Below are 21,642 nucleotides of genomic sequence, written 5' to 3'. Positions count from 1 at the left end.
ATGTACCTAAACATCTGTAAATGACCAAAGTGCAAAGGTACAGCCAGACGACTGAAACGAGCCGCAAGCCGAGGAAGGGACTTTCACATGCTGTGTGTCATACAACGGCAGGGCCCGGAGGCCATCTACTGGCCAATTGGGGACTTTCTCTTGCTGTTTATTACTCGGTGTAAGGCTGGTGCCTGAAGACGTCTGCACATGGGCAAACGCCTTTCAGTTACTCACGCTACGCAGTGTTTTTAGTCACAGCATTCATTGTATGCCTTGTCACAGGTAGGTATATATTAAACCAAGTCTATATGCTTGCTTAACATTTTGGTAGTACAAGAAATCTAGGTAACTGTGGAAATGATAATGGGTTATTGTTCTGTTCTGCTCCAATTGTTTTCCCTTATTATTCAATGAATGAGTTATTCCTTCCCCTACACTTTCAATTCGTTTCCTAAAGACACCGACTGCAAGGCCATTATGCAGTTATGAGCTCCACCTATAAGCCAAGGAGGTATTACCCATCCCTCCCCCTCCCCCCTCGTTCTATTAAACTAACTGGTGGGAAAAGAGAAAAATAGACAGACATGTTTCACACAAACAAAACCTTACAGCTTCCTATTTCTTGCATATTAAGAGACCCAAAAGTTAAATAAGTTTATATAAGGCTGTTTTTTAAAAAAATATTTATATTTTGAAACTACTGTTGCTGCTACAACAAAATCACTGTAATTACTACCAGCACCCACCCCTCAGCAGCTCCAAGAGTAATGTTGCTTGTCATCAACTCCTGGACATTTGTTTTGACATGAGTGTCTGGTATTCCCATCATACACAGAAATGTTTGCTGTGCACCATCACATAATAAAGGTAATATTTAGCAAACTTAAACCATCCTGTGTCAATATAAAAGCATGCCACATGACATATAAGACTCCTGGTGCGGACACTGGCAAATATGATTCAAAGCCCAGCAGAAAGGGTATACAGGTAGATTTTTTTTTATTTTTCTATTTATTTTTTTTTTTTTAAAGATGTAGCTATAAATCCACTCTATTTTCAATGTTCTATCTGCATGATGAACAAGCTGTAAAAGGCAAGGGTAAAACAGAACTTTAAAATAATGCATTAAGTACAAATAACTGTGACATGGTGCTCAGGGCATATTCCAGTACTTTCCTGGAAATGAATACATACTTTTGTAGTCATTGTTTGACCTGAGCAAGTGAAACGTGGCAAAATAGCATACAGCAATGGCTGGATGTGAGTGATGGAATGGGTGACTGCTTCTAGTAAACATGCAGGAAATTAAAGTTGTTGCCTTCCTCCATTCCCCAGAATGGCTCAGGTATGTTCACGGTGCATAACTAAGAGGAAGCAGTTAAGCAGCAAAGACGCTGAGAGGAGAGAGTCAATACTGATGGAAGTGAAAGATTCATGAAAGTGAAAATGTTAAAACAAGGAACGAGCTCAGTTTCTGCTGAACGGGGTGAAGTTACCCATGGAAGCATCCAAGCATTAATGTGAGATACTTCATTGACAGTAAAGAAATCCTAAGCATAATTGCACTACGTACAGCATGTTCTCTCTCTGCACTGGAACTGACAATGTGAGGCACTACGTAGCTGTACACAAACACAAAGTTTTAAGAGAAGTCCTTCTGCACTCACTGTTCCTTACTGGCCTGTCCACACATGACACCTCACACTTTTCAGACAGCATCACAAACCTAACTTACAAAATAACAGTAAATAGATTCATACTTTATATAAACATCATAGAATCACCAAGGCTGGAAAAGCCCTCTAATCCTATCACTAGTTATGTGAGGGAAGAAGCTGATCCCCACCTCACCTCAGCCTCCCTTCAGGTAGTTGTATAGAGCAATAAGGTTTCCCCTGAGCCTCCTCTTCTCCAGACCAAACAATCCCAGCTCCCTCAGCCCATTCCTCGTAAGACTTGTGCTTCAGACCCCTCACAGCTTCGCTCCCATTCTCTGGACACGTTCTAGGGTCTCAGTGTCATTCTCATATTGAGAGGCCCAAAACTGAATGCACTTCTTGAGGTGCAGCCTCACCAGAGCTGAGTACAGAGAGACTTTCGCCTCCCTGCTCCGGCTAGCAACACTATTTCTGATACAAGGCTTGATGCCATTGCCCTTCTTGACCACCTGGGCACACTGCTGGCTCACATTCAGCTGAATGTCAACCAATACCCCTAGGTCCTTTTCTTCATAAGAGCTTCAACTCATAGTTCTGCTGAAGAGGAAAGCCATGCTGAAGGAACAAAAACCATTGCAACCAAAGCTAACAGTGTTCACTGTTTTTAGTATGGAGTCTGACCATTCAGCTTGCCAAACTATTTAAGTTACTGGTCATTACTGGGTCATATATTTCATTTTATAAGATTATTGGAGACCTTCCCAGGGGCTTTGAAGGAACACATGTCAATTGAAAAATAGAACAAAAGACTTTGAAGTCAACACATTTTAATGATACCATTAAAGGCTACAAAGTACATAGTGTGCATCTCCTTGCTTTCTTTTCTTTCCTCCAATAAAGGCAAAGGCAATTCACCATTAGCAACTGGAATAAATTAGCAATTAGTAAAGTTGAGGCCAGCCAAGAAGGACAAAGTGACTGATTTCAGTGATGGTTAAGAATATAACACTCAGGTCATCATGCAGCAAGTTTTGTTGCTGTGATTGTGTAAGCACATACCAGACAGTGGAATAGAGCCGAATGTCCAAAAGCACATGCTTAACATTAATGCCTTCAGATCAATTCCAAATTCCTATTACAGTAAAACTGTCTATGCAGATTGCTGTTCTCCAAGACTTTTCTTGCTTACAAGTGTTAGAAGGTTAAATACTACTCCTAGCAAAATAAGTCTTCTAAATAGTGCGTGAACTGATGCATTCATAGCCCTTACAAGATGCAAACAAGACTTTGGGTATATTCATTGACATACACTTTACATAACAGGGTTAAATACAACCATTACAAAAATGGATCTTTGGTTATTTATTTCACAATACTAGGAGCTACCTTACACTAAAATAGCAAACTGCAATCTTATTGCAGACCAACAGCTCTTAACCCGTGTCAACAATCACAACAAGACATTTTCAAAAGGTCTACTCTTCACACACATCAAATGAAGGATCATTGGCTTTTGGATTCCTGAGCAAACAGAAGTGAGATGCAGTTGTGCCCAGAACTGCCATTAGAAAGAAGAGGTCCATCTCAGCCTTCCTCTAGTCTACTCTGCTTGCTTTACCTCTTCCCTTCCCCAACACTCAGCAAATACTCTGCAAGCCTTAACTCACTAAAGCAAGAGAAAACAAACCACCTTTCTACTCGATTTGTAGTCTTCATAAAATCACAGAGAACATCAGCTACCAAATGCTGAGGATGGCACAAGGAAATAAAGCCAGAAACACAAATTTCTCCCTTTAGCACTGACCCCCACATAGTCAGCTGCCTTATTGAGGATCTTTTCTCTGCATGCTACATTTTTGTAAAGTTCACTGACTTACTATTAGGCTAAGCCAGAGCAAGTAGCTCCTAGATTGCTACTCAGACACCAGCAAAGATCTCACACAAACTCTGATTGTTTTGCACTGGAAGCCTTTTACATTCAATTCAGATACAAACACATTATAAACACATGGGTGCACTGCTCTGTGAGCACTCAGAGCTCAAGTTCACCAAGACAGCTAACATCAGATGAAGTCAGTCATTACTTTTGAAAAACAAAAGCTGTAACAACAGGCTGAAGTTCTGACTCAGCAAAGCACCATAGGGCACAAGTTTAAGCCAGTGGGATACAGGTTTGTATATGTGCTTAACAGAATCAGTCCTGAATAGTTTATACAAAAGGCACCTGGAGATGCATGAATCTGACATTTAAGAAAAAAAGTCTGCTACAAACATTGCAACAATTTCACTCTGGTAAATCTCTCTCATAATTTTATCATAGAAATAGAGGAAAAAAGTCGCACAGATTACCGGTACACAGTTCAGTAATCAACTTCCACAGCATGCTTGAGTAACAAAAGGCATTTCTATTAAACACTTGTGTTTGAGAACTACATTGTAATTTAGCTCTAAATGCTTCCCTAAGCACATAGATTACATTTCACATTTGATACAAATAAGTATCTGGAATAATTCACTTATTCATTTTCTACTTCTATATGGAGAAAACCACACCTTATCAAGTCTATCAGTACAGAACTTACTGCAGAAAAAATATCACTAAGGATCATTGTGCCTTTATTTTCATACTACGTGTATTGAAGAATCAATGTCTAAATACTATTAAAATGTTACTTCTGTGTAAACACATTATAGAATAGGTCATGGAGTTAACCTCATTGTTTGCAACCATCATCCATGCCCTTACCTACACAGAAACATAATTCAAGACCACACTAATTTTAACAGTGCCATAGTTCAGGATGGAAGTGTTTTTCCTTTCCATTCTATTCTGAAAGTGTTACATGACCTTTGTGCATCAACTTCAAAAGAACGTTTGTTTTAGAAACTCACCTGAAGAATAATGCAAAGCCACCCTATTCCCCATGTTCTTATTTCAGGAACTCAGGTTTTCACACAAGGGAAAGCAAGCATTCTGCCACACATGCTCATGCAACACTGGCATGCTGCTTCAGTTTTATTTTAAGACTGAAACAGTAGAGAGAAGCTAAAAGTTAGAATCGATAGGATACTTTTTTTTTCTGATGCATTGCTTTTTTTTTCCCCCCACCTCCAGTGATTGCACAGAAGAAAAGGGCAATTCTAATAACAATGGTGACTAATGAGTACATAAAGCTATATAGTAATGAAATTCAAGTCACAGATAAAACTAATGAACTAGAAAAATATTGAACATTGGGCTTCTAAAGGGCTTCCAGGACTGTAGCTGCCGTAAAAAAATAAGACAAAGTCACTGAAAGCAGGTTTAGCAGTGCTGGAGTTGAAACATTCAATACAAAGTATCTTATTAACCATTTACAAGTACAGTATTGAAATTAGACTTCTGGATACAAACATAAGGAAAATAGACTGAGGAATCTAAGTAAGTATCCATTCGATAGAAAGGCTGCAAATAGAGTTTAAACAATCATTTAATCAAGAAAGCTTTGGCATCTCTTCCATCTATTAGATAGATCTAGTACAGACTTGCCTTATGCAAATTTGTCATTTCAGTTCTAAAAGGCTTACAGCTGGGAAACTGACTGAACAGAACACAAATTGCCTGAGGCAGAAACTCTTACCACAAATTCCTCTTGAATGATAACAAAACTGTAAGCCTACAAGACAAGGTGAAGCTCTTGTGCTTTTAATTTTCAATCATTGTGTGCACAACAACAATGAATATCCCCATTTTATGAATATATCTTTGTTTACCAAACATTTTTATAGTTAACTTATAACCTCCAATGCAAACAGGCACCTCTAAAACACACTGACCAAAACACCACCTCAGTGTATTAACTGTCAATAATAAACCCAAGGGCAACACCTTCAGAATTTAAAAGTGTCACACTTAATACTATGGCAAACAGACACAAAACTGATTGCAACTGCACTACTCAGTTCATGGCCATCTGTTAAAAATTAAATTTTTTTAAAAAAAAGCTAATTTCCCCATCAGCTCTTCCCAAGTGCTGAAGCGTATTGTAACTTGGTCTCTGTCTTGTAAGCAGTAGCTTCATAGAGATTCATAGAGTGCTTTGTGTTGAAAAGGACCTTGAGCTCATCCAGTTCCAACCTCCCTGTCATGGGCAGGACACCTTCCACAAGGCTCAGTGCCCCACCCAACCTGGCCATCAACACTTACAGGGATGAGGCATCCTCCACTCCCCTGGGAAGGCTGCTCCAGTGTTCCATCACTCCTGTAGGAACAAATTTCTTCCAAATATCCAAAATAAATCCACCCTTATGCTTTAGACTGTTACCATCTGTCCTATCCCTTCATTCTTGATAAAGAGGCCCTCTTTAGCTTTCCTGAGCTGAACAGCCTCGCCCAGGCACACAGTAAGACTATTTAATGTCACAAAGAAATTGTGCGAGCACAACCGATGTTTCCAAGCCTCCAATTTGGCCCAAGATGCTTTAATATTTACTATTGTTCTCATAAGTTCCATATAGATATTCTTTCTATACTGCACATATTTAATTCATGTTTTAGAATAGCACATATTCCAATTATTAGTCTAACAGAAATGGTAAAACTTTAACATTTCCACCAAATTTCTGTATGTTCAAAAAAGAAAAAAAAAAAAAAAAAAAAAAACAAGTTGAATGGCAGAAATTCAAGTGCTTAAATCCTATGCCATAGGAGAGAGAACTGTAATACTCCAAGTTTAGTACATGATTCATAAGGCATACAAACTGCCAGTGGATTAAAAGCAAAAACAGAACATAGGCCTTCTAAATGAGTTTTTGCAACACCCTAAAGCAGGCTTCAAGGAGAGATGATACTGGACAGACTTACTGATCAATTATTAGTGAGCTGGTATTGAACAAAACATCACACTGTAATAGATAAACAAAGCCTCACGTCAGCCTAAAATACAGTTCTCTTTGCTAGGTGGAAGACTGATAATGAGCATCCACACAGAGCCTGTCCCTCCTGGCATGCTCAACATCTCATTCCAAGGACCATGAGCTCCAACACTCCATATTTTGGTATTCTCACACACTGTAACATGCCGGTTACTGTCTGCATATTCCTGCTGTACATCCGAAGTATTTTGACCAGTTTTTGAAGCAACCGAGGCCACTCTTTAAACATCTAGGCCTGGATCAGCAGTCACTAATCATTTCTCACTTTTCTCACATGGTAAAACCACCGGCCTAGTTGAATGGTATGAATAACAAAGCCAACAAAAAATTCTCTGGAAATATTAAACAAAAATAAATCAAGCTTTGCATTGACTTGGGTGGAACAGAAGCATAGACAAGAGGGAGCAGAAGTAACAAGTAAGGAACAGAAACAGTAATGAGGAAAACTTGACACCAAACAACCAAAACAAAGGGCTGGTCTCCAGGTATTTGCGACAAAGCACTGTCAGCCATCCAGACTAGGAGATCTGGAGACTTCTCCACCAGCAGAGCTAAAGGAAGAAAAAACTACAGAGATAGGACTATGAAGATCCTCGGTTGTTTGTTTGTTTTTTTTTTTAATCCTGTTTATCTTGCATCCTGCTTATGCTATAACATTATTTTTGGGAAGATATGTTTCCACCAAGCACAAGGTGCTAGTAACCGATCTGGGGAAAAGGAGGCTGAGAGGAGACCTTACTGCTCTCTTCCAAAACCTGGCAGCTGCTTAGAGCAAGAGCAGGGCTTCTCACATGTGACAGGATGAGGGGAAATGGCCTCAAGTTGCACCAGGGGATGTTTAGGTTCGATATCAGGAAAAACTTCTTTACAGAAAGGGCTGCTAAGCAGTGGAATTGGCCCCCGAAGGAGGTGGTTGAGTCACCACCTGTGCTTAAAAACCATTTGGATGTGGTGCTCAGGGCCATGATTTAGCAGAGGGTTGCTAGAGTTAGGGCAGTACAGTTGGGTTGTGGTTGGACTCAATGATCTTTGAGGTCTTCTCCAACCTGAGCGATTCTATGATTGTGTAACATCCAAAAGGGAGAAAACCTCTGGTTCTTTAACATGCTTTGCATCTGTAAAGAAAGAGCTTCTGAACCAGTTCTCAACTTTTTTTTTTTTTTTGTAAACTTTAACAAAGGTTGGTGCTGAAACATTTTATGAGCATGTGACACAATTAATTCATTTTGTGAACTCTGGAACTTACCTCATCTATGTCCCAATCCCACGTGTTCTCTGAACACAGCTAAACTCACACTACTGTGGGTGAGCTGGAAATGTAAATTTGTTGAAGCTTCTTTTTCTGCTCATGTGTTCTCACAAAGCTTATGGAAAATTAACTTGAGCTGTTTCTGCTCTGTGAAACTTAACTGAAAGTAGCCAAGAAATTCAAGATGTCTGACTGTTGGTAAGGAGAGGCCAACAGAAAGGATTACCACGGGAAAACCCAGCAGGAATGTATGTTCTCTCACCAAAAACACTGTCAACTCATAGAAAAGTTATGTATTCAATAGGTCAAACAGTAACACTCTCAGCAGATTAAAATAAGCTATTTGACTTTAGATCTTTGTCTCAGCTAGCTATCCCCACATGATTCTGTTAGCAAAGCTGCTGGGTGCAGATTTAAGATCCAGGCTTCTTCCCATGCGTGGCTCTGCCCACAACTTCCATCTCATCTCTCCTGATGCTGGCAGCTCCTTTCCAAGCACTACAAGCAAGCAGGGGCAGTGCAAATGTGAAACTGCAGAGAAGCAGTAGCAGTTGAGCGCTGCGCTGCCCTCCCCGCCCCAGCTGTCACGGCCTGCACTGCCTGCGGCTGCTGCCTTCCAACCACGCTGCTGCCAGCAGCTGGGACAGGCTGTGCAGAACAGCCAGTCAGCTGGATACACAGATGACTGGTATAGAAGCAGCTAGCAGCCACAGTCACAGCTTTCCCTCACCAATACCCTCATGCAAGAGTAGCACTGCCAGAAGATGAAGATACAGACGTAGCACATCAAATACCATCTGCTGTATGAATTCACATGTTGGTCAAGCATTGGTTTCAGAGCTGATCCGATTAAATGAAAATGAAATAATAGTTCGTTCATCAGCTAAACACTGAAGTCCCAAAGCTACAAATCTTACTCTTCCTCCAACAGCTTCACTGCTTTCCCAAAACGTTTCAACAGCATAAACTGTTTATACTTCAGAGGCAAGTGCATACAATAGGTATAGAGATCTTGTTTTAACTACAGTAGAAAAATAATTACTGTGAACTTCCTACCTCCCACTTGCAATTCCTCTCCAAAAGGAACAATTGCAAAGCAAAACAGTGATTTAGCTGTATGGTTGCATTTTGGCACTCCAATTCAACAGCCAATTAAGTACACATGTGAAACAGTCCTTACACATTCTTAATCACCAACAAAACTGATAACAATAAACAACAATAAACGGAACCTGTAATTTCCTAGTCCTGGAGTTGTTCAACCTGCTACCTCTCGAGTCATTTATGCTTTGGGAAAAGAAAATCAAAAAAATGAAAGTTCTTTCCTTCCATTCTCTGCTGGGGAGATTTTATAGCAATAGCAAAGGGAGAAATTTAATGTCTACATTACTTGCTCAAACAAGTTTTTCAGTGGTAGAGCAGTGGCCTTATTACTATGTCAACTTGGCAGTAGATTTGGGTTTTAGTTTCAGCTTCAAAACTTCAGTTTCCTGAATCTTACATTGAATCTTCCAGGAAAACATCAATTCATAGCCATGATGCTGATGGCTCCGATTCAGGAATATATTGCAATGTTGTTCTGGGGAACAACTCATCGGGTGCTACAGACCAACAAGAAGTTTAGATATTGTCATTTGCCTTCCTGAAAAAGAGCTAAAAGCAAAAATATTTGCGCATATTACTATTACGTTTTTAGCCATTGTTTTATTCCATTATTTCTGCCAGGGGGCAGAGAAAGCATAGGTGCTTGTATTAAGGATGCTGCAGCTGCAGTGTTGAAGTGACCCAGAGCCCATTTATTACACAAGTGGAAAACCAAGCAAACACTCCAGGCTCTGAGTAGCTATTAAGGAAGCAATAGAGTAAAACTTGGATCCAGATTTTTTGTTGCTTTAGAAAAAAAATGTTTTCTGAGGGAGTATTTACCCTGTAAGTTTGGTGTGTTTTTTTTTTTTGTTTTTTTTTTTTGTTGTTGTTGTTTGTTTTTTGTTTTTTGTTTTTTACATATTTCTTAAAGTCAGCCCTGTAAGAGTACTTATAGCTCTGCAGTTGATAATCCACACTCAAATTCCTGTAGACAAGTGGTGACATCCATTAAATTTAAACAGAAAGATACAACTAACATTATCAGTCTCCTAAAGCATTTGCTTTTCTAATCCCTTTCCACACTGTTCCTGCTTGCTCACTTTTGTCCCCAAACCCTATGAATAAGAGGACTCAATTAGCCTAAAGAAATTAACAGGGACATGAGAATATTTGGCATGGGGTACAGAAAGGCACACCAGTTTGCTTTTCTTCCACAACAGCCAGCTCTTGGAAGACCAACTTGACAAGTATAGTATTCTTTTGTGTTACTCCTGGCTCCAGAAATGGCTTTTCATGCAGCTGTTGGAAGGAATTTCAGCTCTATTTGAAAACAGGGATTCAACTCAAAAACAAACCAGATTAACTCAAGATCCAAGCACAAGCATTTTAAGGCCACTATTTTAAATTTAAGATAAAGTAGTTGTCAACTTTGCAGCTTCTGCACACAAAAAACTTCATTTTCTGATTTAAGCAACCTTCCCTCACTGATAAGTGATGAGCATTTCCCAGAACATTAAAATAGAATATTAAGATACAAGGAAAGCAAAGTACTTTTCATTTTGTTTTTACTATTTTGATGGCATAGGAGAAGGCTACTAAATTTGAGCAAAGAAAATTGTTTTGGAAACAACCTTGAGAGAAATAATACACAATTACTAGACACTGAAACACACAGACTGTTTACATTCCCATTATTGCACAAAGATCCATGCTACAGAAGAGCCATTTCATCCTCCGCCAAAAAAGAATAAATGAAAGCACTCAGAAATGTTGTAAGGAGAGAGCAAAGGAAGAACACTCAGAAGTGACCTCACATTATCCAGGTGTGCAGGAGAAGGCCAAGCTGTGGGAGGGAAAAAGTGCCTACTTCCTAGACCCAAGACCAACTGTGACAGGACTGTACTTACCTTGCAAATTTTCCACTGCTCTTCTTAGGACATGCTGAATATCAGTAATGTCCTAAATGGATATCTTCAGGATGCAACGGGGCATAAATTATACCAGCTTAAAGCCATGATGGTTATGGTCACAGACAGCTCCAGAGAACCCTCTAACCTTCACTCTGTTACAAGGCAGTCTATACTTCTCATCTCTCAGAATAGTGGTTATTCAAGTCACATTTTTGGCTTTAATCCTCAGAAGAATTTTGAAGGATATTCCTACCAATACTACAGATATCCCCAAGAATCCCAAAGTGAATGGAAAAACACATAGCATGCCAACAGCACTTGTTTAAACCTGATACCTTTTCATAAGTTTTGGGGTGGGAGGGCATGATCAGCAAGAAGGCGGAGAACAGCCAGCATGTCTGAAGCTTATACATTGCACATTGAGGATTCCACAAACCAGAAACTGAGTGCAAGTCTTCATATATTATTATTATATGACCTGAATTCCAAAACCTGATTTCACTTGTTCATCTAGAGAAGAGCAAGGAAAAACTATTTACATGCAAACACAAATTAGAGAACTTTCTGCTGGCAATAAAACAAGTCATGTAATATATATTTCTTCCATTTCAAAGCATCCCCAGTCTGATGAAGATTAATATTACAGTGTTACCCTCTTTCATTTGTTTTTCCACTGAACGTATAATTTCCTACTTGGCCAAACATTTAAATGTGATTATGAAACAAGACTACACACCACTGAATCTCAATTGAGGAACACAAAGCTCATTTATTAGAAGCTAGCCATGTCAAAGAAATAAAAGCAGATAAGTGGAGTTTTACTGCTTACGAGTATCCAAACAATATGTGCTTGTTTTTTTTTTGTTTTTGTTTTTGTTTTTTTTTTTTAAATAGATTTTTGCCCCCAGGTTAAGGCAGAGTGTCAGGAAAGGGAAAAAATCAGCCCAACACATTCTTTTCTTTTGTAACATTTAGTTAAGTTACCAACTGCAGTCATTCATGAGGAACAACCAATGAGCTTGAACACACAGTTTTGAAAGTCCTTATGATTCAATAAGACGCAAATTTTAGAAAGGTGAAGTAACACAGTGCTACCTGATGCCTTCTCTTCAAATCTCTGTACCTATTTTTAAGCAAAAAACAATTTTTTTTAATTAGTAGTTGCGCAGTTTCATGACCTTTCCATCTTTAATAAAAGTTTGTGCTCATTAGTGGGTATTCCAGTGAGTTTACTGCCCTTCCAAACTATCGTGTATCAACATACAATTACCCAGTTACCAGATGACTGAAACAATAAGGGCATTGATGCTTATTATCAAGCAAACAATCATTAACTGGAAAAGTTAATTAAAATAGAAAAGAAAACACTCTTAAGACTTGTATCCTCATTTCATGCCAGATTGTCTGGTTATGTTAGGCATAGCACTAAATATGAAAGTACTATTATAAATATTTTGTTGATGAATGCCAAAAGTTAAATAATCAAAAAAAAAAAAAAAAAAAAAGGAAGAAATAAGCTTCAGCACTTGATAGTATCATTGCAAATCTCAGAGCCAAAAATGCTTTTTCACCACTAACACTGAGAAAAATAAAGTATTTCTTCCTATTCTACAGTAGTGCTGAGAAGTGTCCTCCCTGGTTTGACAACAGCAACAAAACTTCAGCACACGGCAGTCCCAGAAAGCAGAGCTCATTCATGTGACTATCCAGAGGTTCCACAGAACACTGAGGGGGTGGGGGAATAAAAGTAAATGAATAAAATGCAAAATACTGAAAATCTGAGAGAAAAGCACAAAAGCATTAGCTTTCACTACCTGTATTTTTTTGAAAGGGATTCAGTGAGCATGGGAACGTAAGTGCAGGTTATTCCACAGGGACAAAACAAAGTTGGGGGCATTCCTAGTAAGATAGCTTCATAGATAGCTTTCCTTTAGCACAGGCATTTGAACTCAATAATTACATTTTAATTACTCAAGGAACAACATCAAAATGCAAATTTTAACCATTATCTACTTAATATCTATCTAATCACTATGAAAGAAAAACAAAGATCCTGAAGTGGAGAAGTTTAACATAACATCAGTCACAAAGAGACCCACACCAGCACCCATAATCAGCTTCAAGAATTCTATCCATTTCAGCAGGCTTCGAGTCTGAGATTTATTTGGCATGGTTCATTAAATACAAAGCTATTTCTTGAATCTGTATGACCAGCTTTGGTTCCAGATTAACTGTAATCACAGTCAGGCACATTTAGGAATACAGCAGAAACAATAACACCTGCAAACAAACAGTGAAAACCTACATTCCTCTGCCATGCCAGCATGGTCAGACAGCAGCTGGGTGGGAGGAGATGGACCATGCCAAAGCTGGCAGCTAAAAACAGGACCTAACAGCTCTCATGAAGGACATGACCACAACTGCAGCAGCTACAGCTGACAGAGAAGACCTCAGCTATCTTCTATCCTGCTCTCTGCTGAACCTCTCCTACAGGCAATACTCAACACACTCCCTGCCTTCATTCACTAACTGACCCCAGAATTCTAGGTTGAGATTTCAGCAAAGTGGCTGACAAAAATGCAAGCTAATAAAAGACAGAGATGAGCAGCCACAGTTGGCATTTCAGGCACCGAGAGTATTACAGTAGATGTAATTTGTGTGCTGAGGCTCCCTGTCCATATTACCACTCTGGAAATCCAGTCACATATACTAACTGATTATCTGCTCTCTTTGTTTTATGTTTCCATGATGATTTTTCTTTCCCAAGCTTATTAAACAAATCTTATAAACTTCTAAACCAAATAAATCAATAAGCTGCTCTGAAAGTAATGCTTCCCATTTATTTCCATGAAAACTGCAGTAAATAGAAAGAACACAATTATGCTATTGGATAGAGCAAATTCTGAGCTACAAAACACCTTATTTCAACAGTCAGTGCCAGTAGCTCTGCATTTTTGCTAATGATGAACAAGAGCCTGCATGTCACACTTGTAAAAGCCTGCACTAGTAGAGGTGACCCACTGTTGCTGCTGAAGCTGCTGAAATGCAGCGCTCACTGCCTCTCTGTGCTCACATCCACTGGTTGATCTCCATAAAAGTACAGCAAACATCAATGAATGTCAATAGGTGTCAATATTTCCACATGGAGGAATTCAATGACACATCTTTGCATCTTCCTCGCTTCCATGTCAAATGCCACCGTGTCAGACAGCCCCTCTGCTGCCATCTGTCACACAACGACACTTAACAGAATATTGGTGGGAAGGTTCAACCTCCACACTGCCATACCAACATCTGCCTCTGACATCGTGAACCAACAGAATAAAGTAGAAGGCAATACTTCAGAGCAGCCCTCATAGAATACACAGATCAATCCATTGTTCCTATAAAATATACACATGAATTTTAGAATTGTGGATTTAATCAGATAAACTGCCAGTCCTGGATAGCGTCATTACTGTTTAGCACAATTCTTATGTGACCTAAATTAAAAATCTACAATAGAAACATACAGTTTTGGTGTCTTTTATTATAAGGAGCTGCATCCCTCCTTCCAACTTGGGTGATGATATCCTCTAACATTCAAAGCCTACCAGAAGTTGAACCACTCCCTGGCTCTACACACACAAAGGACAAAGCCAGCTCCCCTCCCCCAGCTGAAGGCTGTAATCCCATTTGTTACAATTGAAAAGATCAGCGTGATGGAAGCACGATACAAAGTGTAACAACAGGACCGGCATACATAGGGCATTATTTTAAGGAAAATAAAGCTGCCAAAGACATAGGCTCAAAGGAAAGACTCCACAAGGGAGAGAACTCCAAGCAGAGATCCTTCTCCAGTGGCAGTCGGCACTTAAATGAGGCCTAAGAGAAGTACAGCCAGGCTCCACCAATTCTGGTCACACAGCTGAATTGCCTTCTCCTGTGCTACCAGGGCTGAGCTGATCCTTTCCACAGGTGCTCCATCAGCACCTCAGGCCATGACTCAACAGTTCCCATACATCATTAAATACAGATTTACACATTATCACGCAAGTCAATCTGTTGGGATACTACACTTAGAAGGTTCTCTTAATGCACTTCCCAAAGTTTTCCAAACCTGGCTGTTCTACTTTCTGATTGTGAAAGAGCACCACATGTAACTTTCCCTGACCAACAAACCCTGTGAGGAATTCAAGTGACAAATACAGCTGGATTTACTGCACTTACATCAACAGCTGTCACGGAAACAAGAAAAAAAAAAAAAAAAAAAAAAAAAAGGAGTTTTACATTTAAAAAAATAATCAAGTGGTATATTGACATGGGTGTTGACAGTTCTCCCCCAATACTAGTGTCCTTCATGCAGAAAACCTACCTGGCTTGTTATGCTCAAATGCCAAAATGATCTGCATCATTTGGAACTGACACATAAATAAACTGATGACAAAATTACAGGTGTCTGATAGAACTACTGCTCCTTCAGTTGAAGCAAGTTTAATGGCATCCCCCCTTTTTTTTTTATTTACAGTAGACCAGTTTTGTTAACTGCAGTTAAGGCAGGGCACAAAAGAAACATTAACCATAGCAAAGCTCTGCTCCTTTTGCTTTTTAGTTTAAAAAAAAAATTACACAGCTTTGCTATACTATTTATGAGTGCCCTCTTACACATATACCACCAAACATTCAATCTATAGTAGACATAAAACACAGGTCCTGTTTCCTGTTTATAAGTTTTTCCCAAGTCTAAACTTTGCAATAACTACCTGATATGATTTTTTTTTTTTTTTCCATCCTTCCCCATGCATCTGAGCTCAGTATGAGGTTATTCTTTGCACATTTGCTTTACAAGCTTTGGATCATTGTTGAATATTATATTTCCTTTTGTTCTACTTTGATCAAGGGAATCCTCCTCTAAACCAGCTTGTTTGTTAGCATGCTCTCTAGGGACAAAGGCACATTAAAGGCAATGGAAAGACACTACAGAAAGCACACATTTTGTTAGAATTATGATGATTGCAATACATGAATGAAAAGTGCTTCATCAATCCAGAAGCATGTTGTTATGTACCCAAAACACTGCAGCAAGCAACTCAACTTCTAACTATCTGGAGTAATGCAGTCAACAGAACAAAGAGCACCTCACTTTGAAAGCAGTTTTAATTTACTAAACACAAAAAAAAAAAAAAAAAAAAAAAAGAAAAGAAAAGAAAAACAAAAACAACCACCAAACAAAAAAACCTAGCACCTTGTTGCTTATATCCTGTAAGACCAAAGCTTTCACAGTAATCTTATATTAGCATCTGAAAACAAAGATGGCACAATCACAGTGGGGAGAAAGAGTTGCATAAATAAGCAATGGCATTAAATAAGCAGACAAGAGACAAGGCAGACAACTTCCATAGGGCAATTACAGGGCACACTGCCTAGAATCATAATTCTCTTAGAAGTTGTTTTCTTTGCTATCATAGACTTCCTGATGGGCATATGAACAGTAATAAAATATGAGAATACTAACTGGGCAGAAATATTAGCATTTGTAATAAAGAAATCTGGGAGCTGGATTACTGGTCAGATGGGAGACAGAGAGAAATATTTGGAAGGGCATTTACAAGCAGCCCAAAATTCCACTGTCCTCTCCCACACGAGCACACAGGACTGATATCCATTGAGAGATGCTGATGGTGATGGAGAGGGGCAGGAGGAATGTTAACAATCCTCCCCTTTTGACCCACATCAAGGCTGAGATCACAAAGAGGCTTTGCAAGGGCAGAGCCTGGAAAGAAATCCAGGCCACACACAGGAGCCATGCTGAACTAACAGGCTGGTTCATGTGCATGCTTCCCCTCATCCTCCCCTGCTTCAAAATGCAAAAACAACAAACAGACAAACCAATCAACACCTCAGTTAGTAGTGTACCATGTATCTGATTTTTATAATGAGACCACTGCTTTTTAATTTTATGATTGGATAAAAACCACTTCATATAGCACTTAATGACAACCCCACTGCTAAGGCCCAGACTTCCCCAGCCACTGAACTAAACCTACACCAGTTGTTACTGTTCCACACAGCAAATTTCTAAGTGGGAGATACGCTGTTTAGGAGGTTCTTGCTTTTCCTTTACACACTGTGTCTTGCTCCTACCTTCCCACCAGGGCCCATTCTCCCACAGCAAGGCTAACTCATGCATTAGGAGAGTCATGAGCTGTGAAATGATTTGGCTTTCCAGACAGACACATGCGCTCTCTGCAGTGCTCTTTGAACAGGAATAAGCAGAACCAAGGTGTCAGAGGAAGAAGAGAGGAAATTGGCTTTGTCATCATTGACTCAAAACATTCAATCACACCCACAGATCATTCACCTACAAAATGGGGTCATGTCCATGGCACAAGTCATTGCTGTTAAAAACAAATGTCACAGAAGGAGCAAGTCCACATCCTGACACAGTCGTTCCCTTCCACTTCTCAGGCTGCAAGTACTGCGCCCTTAGAATTTGGGCTGAATTCCACCAATAAGGTAATGAAGGCTCATGGGTCTCCACAGCAAAATAAAACAAATAAACAAACTTATTTAGTGGTGTGAATGTGATGAGTGATGAAACATAGCACAATACTAGAGAGGCTGAGGTTAAATAGAAAGAAACCATTGCTACTGTCTCAGTTGAAGCACCAGGCAGCTGCTCCACATTGCAGACACTCAAAGCAATAACTTTGGAAATGTTAATCCAGATTCAAAAAGAAAAACACAAAAACAGGCACTAGAAGGCCAGGGACTCAGAAGCCCTGTGGATTTCTATCTTTTCCTAATGTAAAGATCAGCAAAACCAACCAACACAACTTAGTAGACATTATGTTAGATCACCTGTGTGAAAAGCAACTATAGACGCACATAACATTCACAGCTGAAATGTTCTAACAAACAGTTAAGAGTATCTTCCATCTTTGACATCTTTTCCCTCTCCACTTTTCCCACCATGAAGGCAGCTTGTTACTGTTACTTTTCAATATTATAGACTACTCCTACTTACGCTTCTATGGCTTTTACTTTTAAGAATTTTTTGCTTTTTTCCCCCCTCTCCTGAATGCAGTCAGAACTAGGGCCAGCTGACACACCTTTTGTGTTAAGTATTTACCATTCTATTATGCCCCAGAGCTATAAGCTGAAAGCACGCTTGGGTCACTTGGCCTTGTATGGTTTCCCTTCCCCACTCACAAGATTGCAAAACAGATTTTAAAACACCAGTTCCCAGAACACATACCTCCAATGGCAAGCAGTGAAGCACAGAAGCAAAGGCATCAGCAGCTCAGGATTCCTCCACAGCACAACCAGAAAGCTCCAAAGTAAAGGGGAAGTGAAGATAACGAGCAAGAATCTCACCCAAATTAACTGCCCATCAGCAACACCTGCAGCTTTTCTTCTTAACCCATGGGCCTTGCTTTCCCATTGCAAGAGCCTGACTTTGGAGCTACTCTAGGTTCAGATATAGGCCAGACTCATCTCATCAAGACAAAAACATAGACTAGAACTAATTAGTAAGTTTTAGTAACTAATTAGTAACTTTTCAGCTTTGTCAGATCTGCTCTCTGCTGTGTTTGGGAGTTCTTTGCACAGTATGCCCAGAAACTTCAGATAGACTGTCTTGGAACCCATCCTAAAGCTGAATGGGTGTTTTGAAGAAATAGGGCCATCACAGAAGCTGCTCTTTAGTCTAAGGCTGCACTAAGCTTTTACAGGGTCAGAAGTGAGGATGACATTACAAGACAGGAAAAACAACAACGAAAGCCAACACCAACAAACCTCCACCCAAAAAACATCAACAACCAGCAAAAGGCAAGCACTCTTAAGAGTGACAGATAAAATGTAAATATACAGGATAGTAAATTTAGGTAAAAACAAGCAAGAATCAGCTTCATATGTTTGAATGAAAATGAGTACTTCACATCACAGAGATGTTATATCAGATTTTAAAACCAAAAATGAAGCCCCCACAAAGACTGTGTAAGAAACAAGCTCCTGTATGGCAAACATACACTATCAACTACTATGTCATTGCAGAATGTTATTTTTCCTTTCTCCTACTAAAATAAGCTGTCATCATGACCTGCTTAACATAATAACCCAGAAGATGAGTGTAGAAACTCAGCCAGCTCTTGCTTTAGCATAATAACGTGGTTGAGAAAGCCTCAGTGCATGAACACTCCCCACTACATCTATGTAGAAACATTACAAGCTAATGGAAGGAGTTTGAAGTCATAATCAGATAGAAAGGGCATCACATACTGATAAACTCATGATGCGTGCATCAGATATTATATGGAAACTTGGAACAATTCCTCCCGTGAAGGGCACCAACCCCGATATGCCCTTGGAGAGCAGCTCCCTCAGTTACAAAAGGAGACCAAAGGAAAGATGATACACTCCTTTCTCCTCAACAAGTGAGTGGAAATTGAGGTTTTAAATTGATTCAACCAAAGAAATAACAACATGAGAAGCTAATACTATCTCATTTCAACAGGATGCCATGGGGGAGTACAGAAGGAACTGCAGCCACTGCTCCAAGAGTGCACTGCACAGTTTTGTTCATGATACTAATAAAACTGGGACAGGCTGCAACAGCACAAAACCCTCATGGGAATGGGGCAATGACTGACGCAAGCAGAGCAAGGTCCTCAGAACTTCACTATTGCACCAGTCAATATTTTAAGTGATTTTCTCTGTTGTCCCCATCATCTTCCTCACCCGCCATTCTCAGCCTGTAACACATCTTCTCTGCAGCCACACAAGCCCCAACAACAAGAGAAAAAACAGTGCAAGCAACTGTTATTTCCTATGCATTCATGAAAGCACTTGCATAGTTTAAAATGTGAAAGCAAGAGCACCAGACATCAGGCAATGCATGCAAGTTATCACAAGGGCAGCAAGTTCTATTTCTAATTTTTGCTGGATTTATCCACATTTTCAGGGAAGAAAGGAATGGGAATCCAAACTAACTTTATTATCTTAAGGAAGAAGTATGTTAAAAAACTACTTTGAGGGATTTGTTTTGAAATAGTCAAACCTTCAAATTATTATTTTCCTTCCTAGAAATGCCAGCACTGTAAGCACCACTTAACAAACATTACATGGTTTAGAAATCCTGCGCAGAACCCACACAAGTGTTTTATAATGCCCTCATGCCCCAGGTTCTATACCACTCAGCTTTTTCCAGAGAAATAATTAGGTGCCAAGAACTGCTGGGGGAAAAAAAAAAAAAAAAAAAAAAAAGTCTTCCTTGGGCCAAGTCATTGTCAAACTTGTTCAAAGAGCTAACAAAATTTTGCCTGATTAAAGATTGCAAAAGCATGCTTATCCTCAGAATTAAAGCAACGTGCCAGGTCAGATTTTGTCACCCAGAAAGCTGTGCCAAAAGGGTTAGAAGTACCACTGTCAGCAGCTTCACGCAAACCCTAACATATATGGGAAGTGCTCACACTTTGGGCAATGCAGAGTGGCAAAAATAACCTCCAGTGGGTATTTGACCACTGCACCACCAGCACGTCAGTTTTTATATGCTGTCAAGAGTGCTGAACGTGCAGTTTCTGAAGAAAATAGTGAGAAAGAGTATGTCAGGAGAAAGCTTCAAGAACTTCAGAGTAGAAAAAAGTGAAACTGTTGGAAACACAGGGGTAAAAGCAAGATAAACAGCAAACTGCCTATACTAAAGAGCTGTCTGAAAGCGAGACACCAGCAGTCTGACCTGTATGCTAAATTTTAAACTTCTAAATTGTCATATGCCCCAAAGCTTACAATAACTAGGGGAAAAAAAAAGGCACTGTTTTTCAAAGCAGCAATGACTGGTTTTACAGTACTGCAGATCATACATAAACACTTATTTTGGGAAATCAATTTTCCACAAACAATAAATATTTTTTCTTACAAGAACAACACAGCTTTCTTATTTGAACAGTTTGGGTTTTTCTTCTCCTACATAGTAAGACCATTGTCTCCTCCCTTCTCCCATGAAGGCCTTAAGTTTACACAAAACTAAACAGTGAATGAAATACATAAACTTAAACTTCTAGAATCTAGGGTAACATCCTACCAGTTTTAGACACTGCCAGACTTGCTGAGCTCAGTAAACTGATCAGATGGAAGCACCTTTGGGCAAAACACAGCTCCGCCAGCAACCCCCAGGCACAGCTCGCTGACCCTCAGAACAACTACAGCAGGAGAACTAAAGAGCACAAGAAATAAAGAGGCATTCTACTTGTCTACACCCCAAATTCTTAACAGCAAAGTAGTCCATTGCTACAACAGCAGCTTTAAGGGCAAGCTAATTGCTTTCCAATGTTGCGACAGCCTTTCAGACCCACTGTAAAGCTCAAAGAGGAGATTTTTGAAAGAAAACGAAACCCATCAAATATTTATCTACCAGTAAATGCACTAACACAGCAGGTCTCAACATTACGACAGGTACATTGCATCGTGCTAACCAAAGCACGCGACCAACAAAGTAACACCTAAAAGGGAAGGGCAGGGCGGTAACGCTTTTAATCTCACAACTCCCCGAGCCCATCAGTACCAGCACGTGACACCGCAACGGCACATATAGAACGCGAGCACTTAGCAGCAGGAGCCGAGTGCCCAGCACCAGCACTGTCCCACGGCAGTCACCTAAGACGCGACGGACGTACGATAGCAGAAAAGATCGTCCCCAACTGCTCACTGTGAGCGGTCGGCGGGAGCGCCGTCGGCGAAGGGAGGAGAAATCAGCAAGCTCCTGCCCCGCGCTCACCTGGTCGCGGCCGCCCCGTCCCGCGGGGCAGGAGGAGGAGGCCATGTTGCAGCGCGCTCAGCACCTCGCTTCGCCCAGCGT

The 21,642-nt window shown here is 40.0% G+C and overlaps 1 protein-coding gene across 7 annotated transcripts in view; it reads right to left on the bottom strand.

Annotated features, from left to right (window-relative positions):
- Positions 1 to 21,642, bottom strand: part of ANK3 (ankyrin 3) — a 344,064-nt gene extending 322,422 nt beyond the window's left edge. For 5 of the 7 annotated variants that reach the window (XM_042817681.1, XM_042817682.1, XM_042817683.1 and 2 more), the window contains exon 1: positions 21,562 to 21,621. In XM_042817681.1, the coding sequence (XP_042673615.1) occupies positions 21,562 to 21,606 (45 nt within the window). In that variant the 5' untranslated portion in view covers positions 21,607 to 21,621. Of the gene's footprint in view, positions 1 to 21,561 lie in introns of all 7 variants that reach the window. The other 2 variants (XM_042817687.1, XM_042817684.1) reach the window with 2 other exon arrangements.

This window comes from Centrocercus urophasianus, unplaced genomic scaffold, assembly GCF_019232065.1.
Source record: "Centrocercus urophasianus isolate 14NV4802_14NV808 unplaced genomic scaffold, USGS_Curo_1.0 seq_17, whole genome shotgun sequence".
Classification (NCBI taxonomy): domain Eukaryota; kingdom Metazoa; phylum Chordata; class Aves; order Galliformes; family Phasianidae; genus Centrocercus; species Centrocercus urophasianus.
Note: the sequence above shows the minus strand (reverse complement) of the source record. Positions and strands in the feature narration are given on the sequence as shown.